Raw genomic sequence first — 22,103 nt, 5'->3', positions numbered from 1 at the left:
TTATATCACCATCAAAGATTATCTGTGATAATCACTAATAGTAATAACTATTAAACTAATAGCCAAATCTGCTCCTGCCTGTGCACAACAAATCCTTGTACAAATTTTTGATGTCACACAGTTTATTACCCAACTGTTCTCATGTTGTCTTCTTGCTGTAGGGGGGATTAGGGATGTTTCTTACTACTGATTTCCCTGACGGTTAAAATTTAATCTCAGAGTAGTCGTCTAGCCTAAAACTAAAAGAACATGGAGGAAACAGTCAGAATTGAGCACAGTTTAATCTGTAGAGTTAAACACTGTCCAAAATTATCATGTGCATTATAAGAGCCATTTGAAACTTATTGTGACATTCTTTGGTGACATCTTAGACATCTTAGGGGGCAACACTTAACCAACATTGTCAGTAACAGATGCTTGTTTTTTTATAAATAAATTTTAAAAAAGGCATGACATTTCAGTGCAAATTATGTCACTGTGTAATTTAAATGTGTACTATAGCTGCTAATTTGACACTTAAAGATTAACAGACTTAATACCTTATATGTTCGCTGTAGCATCTCTTAGAAATGTCTGGTGAAAAGTCTGACTTCTGACTCTTCACTTCTGACTCCTGACTTCTTGTCTTTAATGGAATTTTTGTTGTTCAGTGTTCTTCAACGTGTTACATGCAAGAATCCATAGCCATTGTCGATAAATCAAATGTAAATCTTCATACAGCCAGAAACATTAAGCATTCACTTCTTGCAGTACTCAAAAAACTATTTGTGCTTACCTGTTCCATGAATGAAAGTTTGTATCGGTATTGTAAGTTATGCTTACTTAACCACTGTGGTGTTTTAAATACACTACATTATTGGAATAATGATAATTATTATAACTAATTATAAAATAATTAGTATTTTTGGTGTTGACTAGTTTGCGTAGGAACGTTTAAACTTCTAGTGGGTTAATTGCACGCATCCTTTAATTTAACAGACTTGTCCTTTCAGTATACATGCTGTCATGAAACAATCTCACATCACAGTAGATCTGGGTGAACAGATCTTCATATCTTTAAATTTGCCATTCTTCTAAAAAAAAAAAAAAGAACTCAGGGAAGGAGAGATATTAACTTGTCTTGAAAGAAGAGTATTATGGTGAGCATTTGGTGCAGAAATAGTATATTTAAGAATAATTTTGTTGCAGTGCATCATATAACAAGCACTATAATTCATGATTGCTGTTATAGCCTGTAAAAAGCGTCAAACCCCATTAAATAAACGTCAAACAAGTCATCTAATCGGAAAGATGTGTAACACATCTCATGTCTCTTAACCATGGATTTTACTGGACTGGTGCAAGAACGTGGACACTGTCTACAGAAAGGGCCAGAGCCGCCTCTATTTTCTGAGGCGGCTGAGGTCCTTCAACATCTGCAGGACGATGCTGAGGATGTTCTATGAGTCTGTGGTGTCCAGTGACATCACATGTGCTGTTGCCTGCTGGGGCAGCTGCTTGAGGGTGAGGGACACTAACAGACTCAATAGAATCGTTAGCCAGCCATGTTGTGGGAGAGGAACTGGACTCTCTGACAGTGGTGTCTGAGAGGAGGATGTTGTCCAAAATAAGTACTATACTGGACTTTCCCTCTCACCCTCTCCACAATGTGCTGATCAGCTACAGGAGCTCGTTCAGCAAAAGACTCTTACTGCCACGATGCACCACAGAGTGACACAGGAAATCATTCCTGCCTGTCGTCATCAAACTGTTAAACTTACTTTTATATATACAATGTATATATTGTTTCACACATGTAAATACCTGTATTTTTAAAATTTTAACACATGTAAATACCTGTATTTTTAGATTTATACTTGTTTTTATTTATCCTATTTTTATATCTTTCACTTTTCTTTCTTGGTCGAGAAAACTGCAAGTGAAATGTCCGAAAAAGTACGAAAAAGAATTTCCCTTCTGAGATAAATAAAGGAATTCTGATTCTGATTCTGATTTTGTTTTTATGTTTCATCTGTAGCATCCATCTTTCACTAATCACTTGCTGTCTCTGTTTTCTCTGTTTCCTGCCAGTTGATTGTTTTCTCCTGTTTAATTGGTTTCTCTGCTATTTTGTTCCCCAGTTTATATAAACCCTGCTCTGTCTCTTCCTTGTGCTAGTTGATTATTGTTCCATATTGTGTTTCAGCAATTCCTTATATCTCCTTCCTTTGCCAGTGAATTAAGTTGGTTTTGCTGGAGCTTGTTTCCTGAATCATGTCTTTGGATCCTATGCCTTGTGATCTATCAGTTAGTTATCATGGGAAAAGTTAGCCCTAGCCTTCCGTTAGAAAGCCAATAAACTTTTCTACCAAACTGCTTGGCTACGTTTTGGCACCTTAACTACTTAGTTTAGGTTTAGGGAACAAAACCGCTTGGTTAAGTTTAGGAAAACATCATGGTTTAACACCATAATCTACTTGGTCAGGTTTAGACACCAAAAATACTTGTTTACACTCAATTCAGTTCACAAATGTAGTCCCAAATCACAACAAAATTTCATGCCCTTTTCCAAATCAATTAAGTCTAGACCATGGTCTTTATTATACATAGACCCGCTATTCTCCATGAGCAAGCACTTAGCAACAGTGGTGAGGAAAGCATGCAGCATGCAGAAACTTTGACCAGACCCAGACTCTAGCCATATGCTTGAGATAGGGAGGTGCCCACCGGAAGAACGCTGTGCCATTTTTTTTCTCCAGGTGAAGAAACAGAATATCCACAGTTTGCTCAATCTGACTGAAATTAATGTGCATTTTAAAGTTTGAAATTAAAGTACTGGTCAAAGTTGTTGTTGTATTGAAATTTGGGGTGTGTTGATTGGTTCTCATTGTCAACTGAGTGACAAGAAAACAGAAAACCTTCAAAGTTGCTGGTAGCTGCCTGCAACCATTGAGATGAATGATGAATTACAAAAAAAATGTTTTGTAGGCTTTTGGATAACGTCAACTAGTAAAGACAAAAAGGCAGTAAAAGTTGTATCATCATTCACTATTCTGAAGCTTTCTTTATTCGTATCTAATTAGCAACAAAACATTTCAAAGCCAGTCTGTGCCTGCACTGCACAGTGTTTTATTTTTCGAGTGCAAGTAGTACAAAAGTAAATTAAAGTACTTGTCTTATATTGCCTGTATTGATTAATGCCACCCTAATTACAACCTAACATATCCATACTTACTAAATCAGGAGACCACATGTAATCGGGGCATCTGGGGATGATTTTGGGGATAATTAAACCAACTTATCATGACAACTTAATAACCTGTTATTGGAAAATGTCCATGTGCTGTCAGTGTCCTCTGTTTTGTGCTATTATCAATCATAGATTTGTTAGTCCAATTAGTCCAAGCCTGTAGCAGCATAACTAGGGGCTAACCCTGCATCATAGGAGTTTAAAGTTCTTTTCAGATAATGGGGTATTATGAATTAGATAGATAGATAGATAGATAGATGCTTTATTGATTCCGAGGGAAATTCAAGCATCCAGTAGCCCATTACAGCAGTGTAGGTTTGTCAAAAAATAAGCAAACAAACAACCGAACAAGGCCCAACTGTTAGTAGGAAAAATAGACTAAACATATACTAAATAAACTAACATATAGGGCTGGGTACTTTGGTTCTTGTATGGCACCGACCGAAATGCTTCAGTAGTACCAAGTATTGAAATATGCCTCGTCTTTCCGTGGCAAGTTTCGGTACCCAGATAATCACGTGATCAAGACCTGATCATGCTGCCAGCGATTGGCTGTAACATTGCGTGTGATCACGGCATGCAGACGGGGTTCACGTGCGTATGTGTTGGAAACTGTAGTTGTGTGTGTGTTGTTGAACTGGTTAAAAAAAAACGCCACAGAGGTCAAAAGTGTGGCTCCAAATGTGCGCGATGCAATATATGCAAAAAAAAGTCATCATTGCTAAGGCTGACAACACAACAAATTTGTTGGAGCACTACCGTTGTATGACTGGATATGCGGCGTTTTCTTATTTGCAGCACGTTTCTGTATTTGCAACACCTGTCTATATGCAGCGCATTTGTACTAGTCGGCCACCGTACCACGCGGCCTGATTCAAAATCTCCACCTTTGCAACTGTGCACTGGAAATTATTCGTTGTTTGTTTTTTCTGTAAGAAAACAGAAAAAACAAAAAAAAGTGGAAAAATAAAACTCCAGATTTGTACTGTAATGTGTAATGTAATTTTCTTTTTGTTAGAATTGATATTATAAAATTGGTATCAATTCAATTTCAATTCAATTCAGTTTATTTATATAGCGCCAATTCCCGGGCGCTGCACGCGGTCGCCCACTGCCCCGGGTTTGCTGTGTGTGTGTGCACGTCACTTGGGTGGGTTAAATGCAGAGAACAAATTTCGTTGGAGTGAGTTCCCTCCAATGACAAAATATGTCACTTTAATCTTAAAATCTTAATCTTCACAACAAAAGTTATCTCATGACACTTTCCAATTTGAGCAGGTCTAGACCAAACTCTTTAATTAAATTGTAAAATAGAGAGAGCCCAACATTCCCCCTTGAGCAAGCACTTGGCGACAGTGGCGAGGAAAAACTGCCTTCAAATAAAGTATCGTTCAGGAACCCGTATTGGTATGGGTACCGGTACCGGTATCGAAAATTTTTGATTGATACCCAGCCCTACTAACATATGCTACATAAAGTACAATAGAGTAAAAAGAAAGAAGTTTGACCAGATTGACTGTATATATAAAGCAAGAGACTAAAAGCTGCAGTGTAAGCATATGTAAACAGATTGCTACCCAGAAATGAGTTCTGAAGTGCAGGTTAATTGTGCAAAACATATAAGGCAAGGTGCATAGTGGAATAAATGTGATTTTTACACCTGATGTGACTCAGGCATAGACTGTCACTGGGAAATAAGTCAAGATATGATGGTGACTGACCATTAAGGGCTTTATAGGTAAAAATAAGGTTTTTAATTCTAATCTGGATTATACAGGGAGTTGGTGTTGAGAAGCCAACATGGGAAGAAATATGATCTTTTACTAGTTCTTGTAAGTTCATGTGCAACAGCTTTCTGGATCTCCTGGAGACTGTTTAGTGATTATTGTTGCAGGGAATTGCAATATTCCAGTCTGGAGAGTAACAGATGCAAACAAAATGTGCCTTATTCCATTATGACTGTACCCCAGTACATAAAGCAAGGTCCATAAAGACATGCTTAGGGTGATGAGTTGGTGTTGGAGTTGGAACTTGACTGGCCCCCACAGAGCCTGGACCTCAATCCCATCAACCACCTCTAGGATGAACTGGAATAGAGATTGTGAGGTGGGCTTTTTCATCCACCATCAGTGCTTCACCTCAATATTGCTCTACGAACCACTCCAAAATCTTGTGGAAAGCCTCCCCATAAGAGTGGAAGCTATTATAGCTGGAAACCTGTCTATGTATTTAATATTTGATGCCATTAATGTCCCTGTTAGTGTAATGGTCATATGCCCCAATACTTTTATCTATATAGTGTAAATTGGTGGATTGTTTGATAGTTGGAACATCATATTTTAAAGATTTGAACCCATAGAATGTCTTTCTCTTCTATCTTCACAAAAGTGTTTTTCTAAAGCTTTATCTTTCCTTGTTATAGCTTTGACTGAATTCTTTTTTTTGTCCTTGCAGACCTGTCAAAGAACAGACTGGTTGATGTCCCCTCAGAGGTCTGCCACCTTGTTGCCTTAGAGACACTAAACCTGTATCACAACTGCATCAGAACTGTCCCAGACAGCATCATCAGCCTGCAGTCACTCACCTCCTTAAATCTCAGGTACACACATTTACAGACTTTGTGTCACTGCTGTCTTACAATGTGAGAGCCTAAGGCTTTCTGCATTCTTCATATACCTTCTGGATATGATGCAGTTGTATTGTTGTTTGAGTGCAGCCTGTCCAGTATCTCTGCTCTGAAACTGTACTTTGTAAACTTTGTTAGCCTGGTGTCTGTTGAAGACATGAAAAAAATAAGAGTTGTAGTATAACTGTAATGCTTCAGGCTGATTGCAAACTGAGATTTCCACTTAGTGATGCTGCATCACCTGCATGTTTTCATTTCCAAAGAGCTCCTGTTACACTAACTGTAGTGCTTTTGTTCTCAAACAACATATACATGTACAGGAGGTGTCCATCCTGAAGTTATAGTTGTGTGTTTGTCCCAAAAGATGGCACAAACTGAACTGCAACGTGTTCAGTGGACTGTGAGTTAACTCAGAAACCACACACTTCTACATGGTGCTGACCCTCACATACACAGTATTTTACTGTCAGTGTGGGTTCAAACTTCAAAGTGTTACCTGTGAGGGACCAGAGTGGTCTCCCCGAATAACGGGATCTCGGCAAGATCGGATTCAGGCAGAAGAGGTTGGGAATAGGAGGCAGCAAAGCGTCAGGTGCCAGGAAAAGCCCTTTTATTCTCCCGGAACACAAGGTTTTCACAGACAGGAACAATGCAGGAACCAAAAACACCAATAGCAAACACTCACAGCAGTACATAGTAGTTCTCCCAAACAACAACAAGAGCAAAATGAGGCTCCTTTAAATAGGGCTGCTTGTTGAGCCCAAATGGTCCAAACCATTATGGAGGGGATTACCAACAGACATAATGGTCCATACAATATGCTAATCATAATAAATAAATACAAAAAAATAAATAAGGCATTATTCAATGTATCCACACACCAAATATTTACACACCATACAATAATTTTACACAAACACCACATAGCCAACACCATAAGAAAATAAAAACCCCCTGAGTGCAATGGGACGTGCCCCCTTGCCCCGTGCCCAATAAAGTCCGCCCCTGCAGCGGCGCGCGCTTCCGCAGAGGAGCAGTGGAGCTGGACCGGGAGTGCAGGTGACTGTGAGTGTATGGCAAACCAGAGTCTTTACAAACTGAAATGAAGAGGTGGACGAGTAGTGGGTACCTCACCACACGCCTGGATGCTAAACCGGGGAGAAAACTGACATGGGTGAGTTGTGGTTGTAGTGAGTGAGCAATGCAGCAGGCTGATTCTACAGCGCCGAAGCGTCCATGGCGTACGCCACGTCAAACATGTCACCAAGCATTTAAAACATATATAAACTGACGACAGAGTCCATTTCTCCGTGTGCGTGCGAGTGTGTGTATGTGTGTGCGCACACGCATCCGCGTATACATGTGCCACAAAGTCCGAAAAGTCTTTTTAATTTTAATTTTCCGACGCTGCCTCGCAGGCCACGTTTTCAAAACGCGTCCCTCGTGGGAGACAGTGAGAAGGAGGGTGCTCACCTTCTCACATTTCCCTACCCCTCTGAAGTCTCGCCAACTGGGTGGCGAGACAAGAAGTCTGCCACGGTGTTCTCCTTTCTCCTTTGGACAGTGAAGTGTTGTCCAAAATCAGGACTCTGGAGCACTGGGTCTTTGCAGAGCGCCTCTTTCAGGTCCAGGAACGCCTGCTCTTGCTTCTCCCCCCACTGGACCTTGGAGGATCCTGACTTCCGGGTCAAGTCAGGGATGCTGCGTTTAGGTCAGGTGATAGAATGGCACTCAGGGCGGCAAGGAGAGAGCTGACGGCAGGAGTGAAGAGGGCCAAGACCGCATACGCCCAGAGGATCCAGGGACACTTTGCGTCCAACGATCCACGGAGCATGTGGAGGGGCATTAAGTGCATCACAGACTATAACACCAAAGATGCACAATGCCCCAGGGACCCCTCTCTGCCTGAAGCTCTCAACAACTTCTTTGCCCGCTTTGAGGACCCGGACACCCCCCTCAGCACCAGACTCACCACCCCACCTGGTGAAGAGCCCCTCAGCGTGACCTCAGCTGAAGTGAGGAGGACCCTCCAGAGGATAAACCCACACAAAGCTGCAGGTCCCGATAATATCCTGGGGCGGGCGCTGAAGGGCTGTGCACATCAGCTCACAGAGGTACTGACGGACATCTTCAACACCTCTCTCCAACAAGCGACGGTCCCCACCTGTCTGAAGACCGCTACAATCATCCCCATTCCCAAAACCTCCACAGTGACGAGCCTGAATGACTATCGGCCAGTAGCCCTCACTCCGATAGTCATGAAGTGCTTTGAGAGACTGGTCATGGCCCGTATCAAAGACTGCATCGACGTCACTGTGGATCCACACCAATATGCATATAGAAAGAACCGATCCACAGAGGATGCCATATCTTCTGTGGTCCACACAACTCTCACCCACCTAGAGAATAAAGACTCCTATGTCCGCCTTCTCTTCGTGGATTTCACATCTGCTTTTAATACGATCATTCCGCAGACACTGATCCACAAGCTCAGTGCTCTCGGTTTGAGCTCCACCCTCTGCAATTGGGTCCTGGACTTCCTGACGGACAGGCCGCAAACAGTGAAGATCCATGACATCTCCTCCTCCCCCATCACCCTCAGCACCGGCTCTCCCCAGGGCTGTGTGCTGAGCCCCCTCCTGTTCACCCTGCTAACACACGACTGCTCAGCGCAGCATCCGAGCTGCCTCATCGTGAAGTTTGCGGATGATACAGCTGTGGTTGGACGCATCGCCAACAGCGACGAGGCCGACTACAGGTAGGAGGTGGAACGCCTGGAGGGTTGGTGCAGAGAGAACAACCTCTGCATCAACGTGAAAAAGACCAAGGAGATGATCGTGGACTTCAGAAGGGGCAGACATCTCCCCCTTCCTCCCCTGTACATCGAAGGGACAGCGGTGGAAGTGGTCTCCAGTTTCAGGTACCTGGGCGTCCACATAACGGACGACCTCACCTGGAGCAACAACACTTCCTGCCTCAGCAGGAAGGCACACCAGCGCCTCTACTTCCTCAGGAGGCTGAGGCGTGCCGGACTGGGGAGTTCGGTCCTCACATCCTTCTACAGATGTGTGGTGGAGAGCGTCCTGTGCTCCTGCCTCACTGTGTGGCACGGCAGCTGCTCTGCAGCAGAGAAAAAGGCTCTGCAGAGGGTGGTGAAAGCTGCACAAAAGACTGTGGGACACAGCCTATCCACCACCACAGACATTTACACCTCCAGGTGCAGGAAAAGGGCTTCCTGCATCATGAAGGACCCCACCCACCCCTCACACAAACTGTTTGCCCCTCTCCCCTCAGGCAGGAGGCTGCGGAGCATCAAGAGCAGGACCACCAGACTGAGGAACAGCTTCTTCCCAGAAGCTGTGAGACTGTTGAACTCTGGAGGTCCTCTGTAGCCCCTGCTGCCAACCTCACACCTCACACACCAACAAACACACAAACAACCACCCATGGAACATTTTGCACAATGCAGCATTTGCACAGAACTCAAACTACTCATGTTCATTGCACTACGGTCATTTTGCACTACCCTGTCAGCCATTTGCACTACTGTTTATACTGTTTACACTGTTGTTTATATCATCTACTGTTTTTCACTTATATTCCACTAGTTTTTATATTATATAGCATTGTTTATATTTATATTTATTTGTTACGAAACTGGGCTTATACTGGGACCGGGGAAACTAATTTCGTTCCACTCATGTGTTGTGCGACTTAGTAGGAGCAATTTGGTTATTGGCAAAGAGTCAATGATTATGGGAAATAATCATTAAAGTAAAATCAGTGTATGCTTAATACACATAAATATCGGGGTACCACCCTGTCACCAGGGACCAATAGCCAAATTAATAAGGGAAATAACAGTCTCTGAATGTTTGGAAGGGTAAACTCGAGCACTGGCTGTCACGGATCCAACTGTTGTCATTAATACTTCCCACAATAAGCACAGTCCACGACAGGTTAAACTATAACAAGATTTATTAAAGTAACAAGCATCCAAAGATAAGTATCACTTCAAAACAAAGCTATTATAGTTCAAGTTTCTGAGTGCACACTAAACTACTAATAGGTATACAGATACAGCAGCAAAAGACATTCATAACAGTGTGTGTATGTGGGTGTGGGTGTGTATATAGAGTGAGAGAGAGTTAACACTGGCGGTAGACAATAAACAAAGAAGAGACTGACGAGCTAATGGCTAAAAACAAACAAAATGGAGGTTAGCAGGTTAGCTAGAGGGCAGCTAACAAGCTAAAGGCTAAAAACAAACAAAATGGCGGCGAGCAAGCTAGCTCGAGGGTGGCTAACAAGCTAAAGGCTAAAACAAACAAAATGGCGGTTAGCAAGCTAGCTCGAGGGTGGCTAACAAGCTAAAGGCTAAAAACAAACAAAATGGCGGTTAGCAAGCTAGCTCGAGGGTGGCTAACAAGCTAAAGGCTAAAAACAAACAAAATGGCGGTTAGCAAGCTAGCTCAAGGGTGGCTAACAAGCTAAAGGCTAAAAACAAACAAAATGGCGGCCGGCTAAAATCAAAGTGGCGACAGACTTCAGCCACAAGATGGCAGCAGACTAACACTAAAATGGAGGTAGGCTACGACCACGAGATGGCAGCAGACTATACTCTAAATTGGTGGCACACTACGACCACAAGATGGCAGCAGACTATAACCCAAGTGGTGACAAACTACGGCCACAAGATGGCAGTAGATTATAACGGAAAGGGGAGGTGAATAACTACGCTAGGGGGAGCCAGCACAAAGAATAAGTAGCCACAAACAGCAAATTAAAATAGCACACGAAACATCAAATTAACCAACACATTAAATCAGCAGAATAACACACTGGTAATTTAACAGTACTCACAATGGCTACAGAACAACACGTCAAGCATGTTATTCGGGCCAGAGTGGTAATGGCTCACGTGGCCTATTTTGCGTGACCATAGACAAGAACCAGGGACGAAAGCCTTTGGGAGCCACGTACCCCTTGGTTACGGTTCGTGACCACGTGGTCGGGCTTTCGCCTCACTGTTCAGAAGGATTAGTATAAGGAAGAAAGGAAAGAGATAGAAGAACGAAGAATACACCCAAATAGGAAAATAAACCACTTCACGTCTCTGGAAACCCGTTTATCACCACACAATAGCGGAGTCAGTAAACCGGAGTCTATCTGCTCAGCTATTGGTCCTTTAACTAGTGACACGTGGGTTTGCTGAGCCGGCGGAAGTGGGTGATCGGTAACCAAAAACAATTAAATGCAGCACTTACAAAGTTACAAAGCATGTGTAAACAAATCTATTTTACGTTATCTCTGTCCAGACATAAGCCTCTCACTCTTCGTTGCTCCGATCCTTCGGAGTTGGAAGTTTAACAGTCCGCTTGAGCGGTCGCAGCATTGTCCTCGGCGGATGCTGACGATCTGCGTCTCAGATGATGCGGCACAGTGGTCCCTCGGCGGATGCGGGGGAGAAATCACCGGTGAATTACAAACTTTGTTTTGCTTTAACAAAGTTGGCGCGCGTGGTCCTCGTTCGCGTGTAATCAGCTGGTTGTAGCGATACACGTTGGAGGAAAAGGAGAAAAAAAAGGAAAAAGAAGCGAAACACACTACAGTCGATTTCTCGGCCTGCGAGAGACTGTGACCTAGGATTTAAGATGATGATGCTCAAACGTTCGAGGAGTTGCTCCCTTTTGGCGACTAAGTTGTAGAGAACTTCACAGCTCTCCACTGTCCTTATGCACGGGAAAAAGCCACGACTGAGTTTCGCACTGAGCTTTTATTACCTGAGTGACGTCACCGTAGATTCTTTAGGGATGGCTGGCACGCAGCCAATGTCCGTGCTCGTTCGGAGTTTGAGCTCAGGAATTTATGACTAGGCGTACGCCATAAAATAGATTTCTAACGGTTAGTCACTCTAAGTCAGGCTTTGTGGGTCACATGTAGGCCTCTCTATTGTTCTCACCAACACATGACAGCACATGGTCCCAACACATGTTTTACGTGTGTGAAATGACAATAAAGCTCCTTGAATCCTTGAATCCTTGAAGTCCGACAACGGTGCCGCTCGCCGTGCAAAATCCGGCACAAACCGACGGTACCACCCCACTAGGCCCAGGAATGACCGGACATCCTTTTTGGTCTGGGGTCGCGGGCAGTCCAGTACCGCCTGAACCTTCTCTTTCTGTGGCCGAATCACCCCTCGGCCCAGAACATGGCCAAGGTACCGCACCTCCTCCTTCGCCAGGGCACACTTCTGTGGGTGGATGGTCAAGCCCGCCTGCTGGATGCGCTGAAACACCTCACCTACATGACAGAGGTGGTCCTCCCAGGTTGCGCTGTACACCACAATGTCATCAAGGTAAGCTGCGGCAAAAGAGTCTGTACCAGCCAACACAATGTCCATCAGTCTCTGAAAAGTGGCTGGTGCCCCCTGCAGACCAAAGGGCATTACCCGAAACTGAAACAGCCCCTGAGGGGTACGAAAGGCTGTGTAGGGCCTGGCTTCTTTAGTCAGAGGTACTTGCCAATATCCCTTGCACAAGTCTAAGGTGGTTATAAATGATGCTTGCCCAGGCGCTCAATCAAGTCTTCCAGCCTCGGCATAGGGTAAGCATCAAAGTGGGACTGTGCGTTCACTCGTCGAAAGTCAATACAAAAGCGCATCGTGACAGTGGTGTCTGAGAGGAGGATGTTGTCCAAAATAAGAACTATACTGGACTTTCCCTCTCACCCTCTCCACAATGTGCTGATCAGCTACAGGAGCTCGTTCAGCAAAAGACTCTTACTGCCACGATGCACCACAGAGTGACACAGGAAATCATTCCTGCCTGTCGCCATCAAACTGTTAAACTCAGCACTGTGACGGTCCGTAAAAAAGTCCAGTATAGTTCTTATTTTGGACAACATCCTCCTCTCAGACACCACTGTCAGAGAGTCCAGTTCCTCTCCCACAACATGGCTGGCCTTCTTGATGATTCTATTGAGTCTGTTTGTGTTCCTCACCCTCAGGCAGCTGCCCCAGCAGGCAACAGCATAAGTGATGGCACTGGACACCACCGACTCATAGAACATCCTCAGCATCGTCCTGCAGATGTTGAAGGACCTCAGCCGCCTCAGAAAGTAGAGGCGGCTCTGGCCCTTTCTGTAGACCATGTCCACGTTCTTGCACCAGTCCAGTTTGTGGTCTAAGTACACCCCCAGGTATTTGTACTCCTCCACCACCTCCACAGTGTCCCCTTTGATGTTGATAGGGGTCACTGGAGCCTTAGTCCTCCTCAGGTCCACCACCAGTTCCTTGGTCTTTGTCACATTGAGCTGTAGGTGGTTTTTCCCGCTCCATGTGACAAAGTTGTCCACTACCGTCCTGTACTCTCTCTCATCCCCCCCAGTAATACAGAGTCATCAGAAAATTTCTGAAGATGGCAGGACTCTGTGCAGTGCGTAAAGTCTGTGGTGTAGATCGTGAAGAGGACAGTCCCCTGTGGAGCCCCGGTGTTGCTGATCACTTCATCTGACAGGCAGCACTTCAGGCGTACGTACTGCGGTCTGCCCGTCAGATAGCCTGCGATCCAGGACACCAGTGGGGCATCCACCTGCATCGCTGTCAGCTTCTCAGCCAGCAGAGCCGGCCTGATGGTGTCAAACGCACTCGAGAAATCGAAGAACGTGATTCTCACAGTGCTTGCCGGCTTGTCCAGGTGAGTGTAGACCCACCAGATTTGTCTCCTGAGTTTCTTGCCACATCAGCAGATATTTTGAACTTTCTAATCAAAGGAGCCCTGATAGTCACTAAGGCAGTGAGGCGTCGGTAGCGAGGTCAATGGACCGCTGCGCTCGTACAGCTCCGCCGCTGTGGACACCGTACTCCGCTCCCTGGCATATTCCTCTCCAACTTGCGCTCACTGCTCAACAAAATAGATGAACTTCAGCTACTGGTGCAGAAAAACAGATGTTTCCTCTTCTTCAATCTTGTGCTTCACGGAGACATGGCTGTGTGGATCGACACCCGACCCTGCGATGGAGCTGGCCGGGTTCCAACTCCACAGAGCGGACCGCGACACAGAACTCTCCGGCAAGAGTAAAGGTGGAGGAATCTGTTTTTATGTTAACTGTGTAGAGATGTGACAGTGATTCTGCAGCACTGCTCCTGGGACTTGAAAATTTATATTATTAACTGTAAACCCTTCTACTCTCCCTGTGAGTTCGCTTCATTCATTCTGGTCGGTGTTTACATTCCGCCTCAGACCAACGTGCTGGAAGCCGAGCGAGCGCTCGCTGACCAGATATTAAATGTGGAGCAGACCAAACCGGTCTCCCTAGTTAACAAAGGAAATCTCAGCCACGATCTCCCAAAGTACCAACATTTTATTGAGTGCCCGACCAGGGAGGGGAACACGCTGGATCACTGCTACACAGCAGTCCATAACACCTGTAATGCTGTCTCTCGGGCTGCACTGGGCCACTTGGACCACACTGTGGTTCACCTGATTCCCACCTACAGGCAGAAGCTGAAATGGTGCAAACCTGTAGTGAGGACATTTAAACAATGGAGCAGTGGAGCCATTGAGGTATTGCAGGCATGTTTGGACTGTACTGACTGGGATGTGTTCAGGATGGTGACCTGTATCCCATCACGCACCAGGGTGTGTTACAGCAATGACGAACCTCGGTTCACTGCTGAACTCAAGTGGCCAAGGAGGCTCAAGGAGGCTCAAGGAGGAGGCGTTTAGTGGGGAGTGGGGACAAAGAGAGGTACAAGGAGTCAAAATACAGCTTTAGCAAGGCGGTGAGAAATGCTAAACAACGGTACTCTGAGAAACTTCAACACCAGTTCTCAGACAGATAACCCAACTACCGTCCCAAGGCCCCCTACTCCATAAACAACATGCGCCTAGCGAATTAGCTGAACGACCATTACTGCAGCTTTGAAAGACAATGGGTCCATACTGACATGTTCACCTTCCCCACCCCAGCCCCCCCAACCCAGACATGGAGAAAACGCAGACGCTCTGACAAAGGTGACTGGGAAGACAAGGACTAAATAGATATCACAACGAGACACAGGTGACACACATCAGGAGGGAGAAAGCAATCAGGAAAACCAAAGCAAAGCTACATGAAAAGAGGGCACACAGGGGAAGAGACACTTTCAAAATAAAACAGGACATGACAAAAACCTTGAACATAATACATGGAAGCACAAGACACACATGGAACATGACACATGGACTCAAAAATCAAAAACAAAGCATAACCAAAAACCAAGGCATGACAGAAATTACTATTATGAATCTTTGTTTCCCACCTAACTATTCTCCAGATTTATTAACTAAAGCATTTTCAGAATTTGCAGAAGTATCATCACCATTGGCCTTAGTGGGAGGTGACTTTAATTGTTTACTTAATCCTCGACTTGATAGACATCCCCCACAAAATCCCCCACTCCTCTGTCAAACTAGGCTAGAGCCCTCTTGTTGACTTGTGGGGAAATCAACTTGGTTGATATATGGCGAATATTGCATCTGTCTGATAGAGACTTGACCTTTTACTCTCCTCCTCACAAGTGCCACACAAGAATTGATTATTTTTTCGTATCCCAGTCTGTGATGCAACTTGTATCTTCCTGCTCAACAGGCAATATTGTGGTTAGTGATCATGTAATTCAGCTCCTTGAATTGTCTCTTGACATAGAATCTGCAAAAAGTAAATGCTGGAGATTCGACATGCGTCTCCTGAAAGATGACAAATTCATTCATCTGAAAAGTAAATTTAAGATATTCTTGTCTGTTAATTCACAATCTACTAGCAACTCATGCTTACTGTGGAAAACTGCTAAAGCATACATTAGGGGTTTAGTTATAGCCTATTCAGCCTCGAAAAGGAAAAAAACAATTAGAACAGCAAATAAAACTCTAAAAAGAACTGGCAGATATTAAAAGTGCACTTTGCTTATCATCAGACCTATTACTGTTGCAGGGGAAATGCGCGATACAGGCTGCTCTAGACACCTTACTAACCCAGCAGGCTAGGAGCGCTCTCCTCTTTTCAAAGCAAAGGCTATATGCGTATGGGGATAAGCCCAGTAAGTATTTATCCCATTTGACCAAAATTAAAAAGGACCCTGTGAGAAGGCGAGCAACCCCCCCCCCCCCCCTTCTCACTGTCTTCTGCGATGGACACTTTGATGATGTGGCCTGCGAGGCAGCGTTGGGAGAGAAAGACTATTTGGACTTTGTGGCACATGTACATGCGGGTGCGCATACACACACACACAGAGAGATGGACTCTTTAACAGCGTGTACATATTTTAAATGACTGGTGACATGTTTGCCGTGGCGTGCACCATGGACGCTTCTGTGCCGGAAACATGGCCCACTGCGTCCCTCACTCACCACAACAATAACTCACCCGTGAGAATTTTCTCCGCGGTCTAGCATCCAGGCGTGTAGTGAGGTACCCACTACTCATCCCACTCTTTATCTGTCCGTTTGTAAAGACTCTGGTCCTTCATTCACTCACTTACACTCACCCGCACTCCCGGGCTCCTCTGCGGAAGCCCGCACCACTGCAGGGGCGGACTTTATCGAGCACAGGGCAAGGGGCGCGTCCCACTGCACTCAGGAGTGTTTGTATTTCTTTATTGTGTTGGTTATTAGTATTTGTACAAAGTTATTGTGTGACGTGTGAATCCCCAATCCAGGTGATCAGCGAGTCATTCAGCTGCATGTCCAGGAGCTTACTGCAGAGTCGAGCAGGTCTTATGGTGTTAAAGGCACTGGAAAAGTCGAAGAACATGACTCTGACAGTGCTGCCTGCCCTATCCAGGTGCGTGTAGACTCTGTGCAGCAGGTAGATGATGGTGTCGTCAACACCATTACGTGGCTGGTATGCAAACTGTAGGGGGTCCAGGTATGGTTCCACCACTGATCGGACATGCTTTAGGACCAGCCTCTCCAGTGACTTCATGGCGTGTGATGTCAAGGCCACGGGTCTGTAGTCACTGTGTGAGTTTGGGTGGTTGTTCTTCGACACCGGGACCATGCATGTTGTTTTCCACAGAGCAGGCATGACCATGATCATGCTCAGGCTCAGTTGGAAAATGTGCTGAAAAACATTGCGCAGCTGGGCCACACATCCTTTCAGGAGTTTGGGGCTCAAGCCATCTGGGCCTGCAGACTTGCTAGGACAGCATCCCTGCTGATGGTGATTGGAGCCTCTGACCTGTTAGGAAAAGACAATGGACCTCCGTTGTTTCAAAGCCTCCCTCCTCCTCTGTAGTTTTTTACACATAAGTAACTGCTGGCTGAGAAGCTGACAGCGATGCAGGTAGATGCCCCACTGGTGTCCTGGATTGCAGACTATCTGACTGGCAGACCACATTACGTACACCTAAAGTGCTGCATGTCAGACAGAGTCATCAGCAACACCAGGGCTCCACAGAGGACCCCCCTTTCTCCCTTCCTCTTCACTACAACACAGACTTCAAGACCTGCCATCAGAAATTTTCTAATGACTCTGCAGTGGTTGGGTGTATTACTGAAGGTGATGAGAGAGCGTACAGGGCTGTAGTGGACAACTTTGTCACTTGGAGCGGCAGAAACCACCTACAGCTCAATGTGACAAAGACTAAGGAACTGGTAGTGGACCTGAGGAGGACTAAGGCTCCAGTGACCCCTATCAACATCAATGGGCCACTGTGAAGGTGGTGGAAGAGTACAATACTTAGGGGTGTGCTTTGACCACAAACTGGACTGGTGCAAGAACGTGAACACTTATAGAAAGGGTCAGAGCCACCTCTATTTTTGGAGGTGACTGAGGTCCTTCAACATTTGCAGGACAATGCTGAGGATTATACTGGACTTTCCCTCTCACCCTCCCCACAACGTGCTGATCAGCTACAGGAGCTCATTCATTAAGAGAATCTTACTTCCACGGTGCACCACAGAGTGACACAGTAAATTATTCCTGTCTGTCCCCATCAAACTATTGAACTCTGTACTGTAACAGACACAAGGACATACATTTCCCCAGAAATGTATAAATGTATAGACATATTTATATCTTTTTTTATATATATATATCTTTTTCTGTTTTGTTATTATCTTTCATTTTCATTTTCTTGGTTAGGAATTTTGCAAAGTGCAGTGTCCGTATCTGAACAAGTAACAGTTGAGGAGATTTTCCTCAAAACAACAGAACACAAGAACAGTGTCACGTATGCAGCCGTTCCCAACATTGTTTAGAATAACAGCGTGCTTTGATTAAAAAGTTAATTTGGGAGAGGAAAACACATAAGTAAGTGCAGAAACTGATAGGCTGCTCAGCTAAAATTGTCTCAAATCCTTTAAAATGGCAACCAAAACCAGAAAGACATGGAAGAAAATGGAAAACTACTGTAAGGCAGGGCTTTTTGTAGGTTTTAAACAATTGCCTTATTTGTTACTTAATTAAGCAATCGAAGGGCTGTGCACAGAGATGACTTCTTCTGTTGGATTCTTTATTTCTCTTCCTTATCCGAAGCCAAGCGTAGGACAACTGAACACTGCCAACCATAAGAAAAAAAAAATGCCTTACCTATCACTCCATCAATTTTAAACATAACTCGCATTACCTGCATGGAAAGTGCGCCATATTAAATAGTTCCTGATGAGCCTTAAACAGTAAAATACAATAGATATAAATGCAGTCACAATTAATTAAATTATGTAGGCTCAAAATACTCCACAGTGAAAAATAAGACAATCTACTGAATATGTCCTCACTAAACTAAATCTCTTCTTACATTGCCATTCAAATTGATTGAAGAATAGCTATGTTGGGATCTCTGGCCATGCGCTCTGGCGAACAATAGAGCGGCCTACATGTAACCCATAAAGCCTGAGTTAGAGTGACTAACTGTTAGAGACCCCACTCATGATGTGCAACTAGTCATAAATTCCTGAGTTTAAACTCAGAACCGGCACGGACATTGGCTGTGTGCCAGCCATCTCCACGGGGGTCCGAGGTGACGTCACTCAGGTAATAAAAGGTCACTGCGACCATCAGCCCCTGCTTTTTCCCCGTGCGTGCTGTGACAGTGAGAGCTTCTCCAGGCTCTCCAAATGTCCAAACCGCCAAAAGGGAGCAACAATCAAACGTTTTGATTAACATCATCTTAGATCCCGGGTCACAGTTCTGCAACTCGCAGGCCGAGAAACAGACTGCTGTATTTTTTCTGTAACTTTTCCTTTTTTTCTTCATCCGACGTGGATCGCTGGGCAATCAGCTGATCGCACGTTAACGAGCCGCGCGCCAACTTTGTTAAGGACGAAACAAAGTTTGTTAACCTCTTCACCGGTGATTTTCTCCGCTGCCGCCGAGAGATCAACACTCCGCATCATCTGAGATAACGGACCGCCAGCATCCCGCCGAGGACGACGCTGCGAACGTTTAAGCGGATCATTATTCCAAACTCCGAAAGATCGGAGCAACGCGAAGTAAGAGGCTTATGTCTGGGCAGAGATAGCGTAAAATAGAATTTGTTTACACATGCTTTGTAACTTTTAAGTGCTGCATTTATTGATTTTGGTTTCCGGTCGGTCATTTCCGCCGTTTCAGCGAGACCGCGCGTCACCGGTTAAAGGACCAACAGCTGAGCAGATAAGCTCCGGTTTACTGACTCCGCTATTGTGTGGTGACACGCGAGGCTCCAAAGAATTGGAGTGGATTCTTTATTTGGGTTGTGTTTCTTGTATTTTCATTTCTATCTTTCCTCACATTCTTCTTTCTGAACGGTGAGGCGAAAGTCCGAGCACGCGATCACGAGCCGTAACAAAAGTGTACGTGGCGCTCGAAGGCTTCCGCCCACTATTCTCTTCTATGACCATATAAGCAATATTAAGTGGGTTATCATCAACTTGGCTCCGAATAATACGGCCAGCGTATCTTTCTGTAGTCATTTTGGATTTTGCTGAGTCATCACTTTCGTGTTGACTAGCTGCTTGGTTTGCTGAATCATCCACTCATGTGGTTGTTCATCTCATGTGCTGACCCCCACCCTCATGTAGTTCCTCCACTCATGTGGCCATCCGCCATCTTAATTGTAGTCAGCCACTAGCTTGTTGTTAGCTGCTATCTCGTTAGCCGCTACCTTGCTAACCGCCATCTTGTTTGTTTTTAGCCACTAGCTTGTTGTCTGCTATCCTGCTGCTATCTTGCTAACCGCCATTTTGTTTGTTTTTAGCCACTAGCTTGTTAGCCACTACCTGGCTAGCTTGTTAGCCTCCATACTTTTGTTGTCATCTCTCTCTCTTACACACACCCACACACACACACACACACACACACACCCTGTATATATGCACACCTATGTATATACTCTTGTTGCTGTACCTGTGTTATCTTTAGTTAATAGTTAATGTGTGTTGATAAAACTTAGATTATAATAGTGTTTATTACAAAGTGATACTTATCTATGGATGGTTGTTGCTGGTTAATAAATCCTGTTATAGTTTAACCTGTCGTTGTCTGTGGTTATTGTGTATGTACTTGTGATAACAGCTGAATTCATGACAGCCAGTGCTCGGAATCATCCTTCACAATTTTAAGAGACTGTTACTTCCCATTTATTAATTTGGCTATTGGTCCCTGGTGACAGGGTGGTGCCCCGATATTTATGTGTATTAAGCATACACTGAATTAACTTTAATGATTATTTCCCATAATCATTGACTGTTTGCCAATAACCAAATTGCTCCTACTAAGTCGCACAACAGCTAAAATGGCAAAGACTCAGCCAATGATCAGGGAGATCAGAGAAGGTCTAAAGTTACCTGTGAGTATTGTAACAATTAGAAGATGCCTATGTGAAGCCAATCGGCAAGTCGGCAAGAAGTCCCCGCAAAGTCCCATTGTTGCAAAAACGACTTGTGCTGAAGAGGTTACAATTTGCCAAAGAACACACTGACTGGCCTAAGTAGACATGTCGCAACATGTTGTGGACTGATGAAAACAAGAGTGTTTTTTATGGGTCTAGGGGCCGCGGACAGTTTGTCAGGCGACCCCCAAACACTAAATTCAAGCCACAGTACACTGTGAAGACAGTGAAGCATGGTGGCACAAGCATCATGATATGGGGATATTTCTCATACTATGGTGTCAGGCCTATTTATTGCATACCAGGGATCATGAATCAGTTTGAATCCACAAAAATACTTGAAGAGACCATGTTGCGAAGAGGAAATGCCCTTGAAATGGGTGTTTTAACAAGACAAGTTCATTAGATTACTTGATTAGATTAGATTAGATTACATTCAACTTTATTGTCATTACACATGTACAAGTACAGGACAATGAAATGCAGTTTAGCATCTAACCAGAAGTGCAAAATCAGCAAGTGTAGATGTAATAAATAAATTAACAGTTTGTATGTGTATAGTATGTGAATAATTTACAAGTAATTTACAGATTGGGTACTATGAACACGTTATACAGAATCAGAATCAGGATCAGCTTTATTTGCCAAGTACGTGTGACCATACAAGGAATTTGACTCCGGATTTTTCTCTCTCCTGTGTACCATACAAAATACAAACAAAAAACAAATAATAATAATAAAAAATGAAGAACAAAGTATTTACAAGAAGAAAAAAACAAGATATAAATATGTATGTACATGTAGTGCAAACAGTGTGATGGTTCTTACAATGACAGATGGATTACGGGGAGATCAGGGAGACAGCCTGGGGGAAGAAACTGTTTTTGTGTCTGGTAGTCTTGGCATACAGAGCTCTGTAACGCCTACCAGAGGGAAGCAGATCAAACAGTTTGTGTGCAGGGTGTGAGGGGTCTGCAGTGATGCTTCCTGCCCGTTTTTTGACCCTGGACTGGTATAAGTCCTGGATGGAGGTCAGGTTGGCCCCGACGATTTTTTCTGCAGACCTGATTATCCGTTGCAGTCTGTTCCTGTCCTGTTTGGTGGCCGATCCAAACCAGACAGTGATGGAAGTGCAGAGAACAGACTGGGCGATGGAGGTGTAAAAGATGGTCAGCAGCTCCTGAGGCAGGTTGAACTTCTTCAGCTGTCGCAGAAAATAAAGCCTCTGCTGGGCCTTTTTCCTGATTAGGTCTACGTGGGACTTCCACTTGAGATCCTGGGTGATTGTAGTTCCCAGGAACTTAAAGAAGTCCACAGTAGACACTGTGTTGTTGAAAATGATGAGGGGGGGATAAGGTGGGTGGGTTCTTTCTAAAGTCCACTGTCATCTCCAC

General features: G+C 44.5%; 1 protein-coding gene across 9 annotated transcripts in view; it reads left to right on the top strand.

Moving 5' to 3' along the window:
- lrch1 (leucine-rich repeats and calponin homology (CH) domain containing 1) overlaps positions 1 to 22,103 on the top strand; it is a 195,448-nt gene that overhangs the window by 28,044 nt on the left and 145,301 nt on the right. For all 9 annotated transcript variants that reach the window (XM_046403189.1, XM_046403186.1, XM_046403190.1 and 6 more), the window contains exon 2: positions 5,684 to 5,828. In XM_046403189.1, the coding sequence (XP_046259145.1) occupies positions 5,684 to 5,828 (145 nt within the window). The remainder of the gene's footprint in view (positions 1 to 5,683; positions 5,829 to 22,103) is intronic.

Source organism: Scatophagus argus, chromosome 11 (assembly GCF_020382885.2).
Source record: "Scatophagus argus isolate fScaArg1 chromosome 11, fScaArg1.pri, whole genome shotgun sequence".
NCBI classification, from domain to species: Eukaryota; Metazoa; Chordata; class Actinopteri; family Scatophagidae; genus Scatophagus; species Scatophagus argus.
Note: the sequence above shows the minus strand (reverse complement) of the source record. Positions and strands in the feature narration are given on the sequence as shown.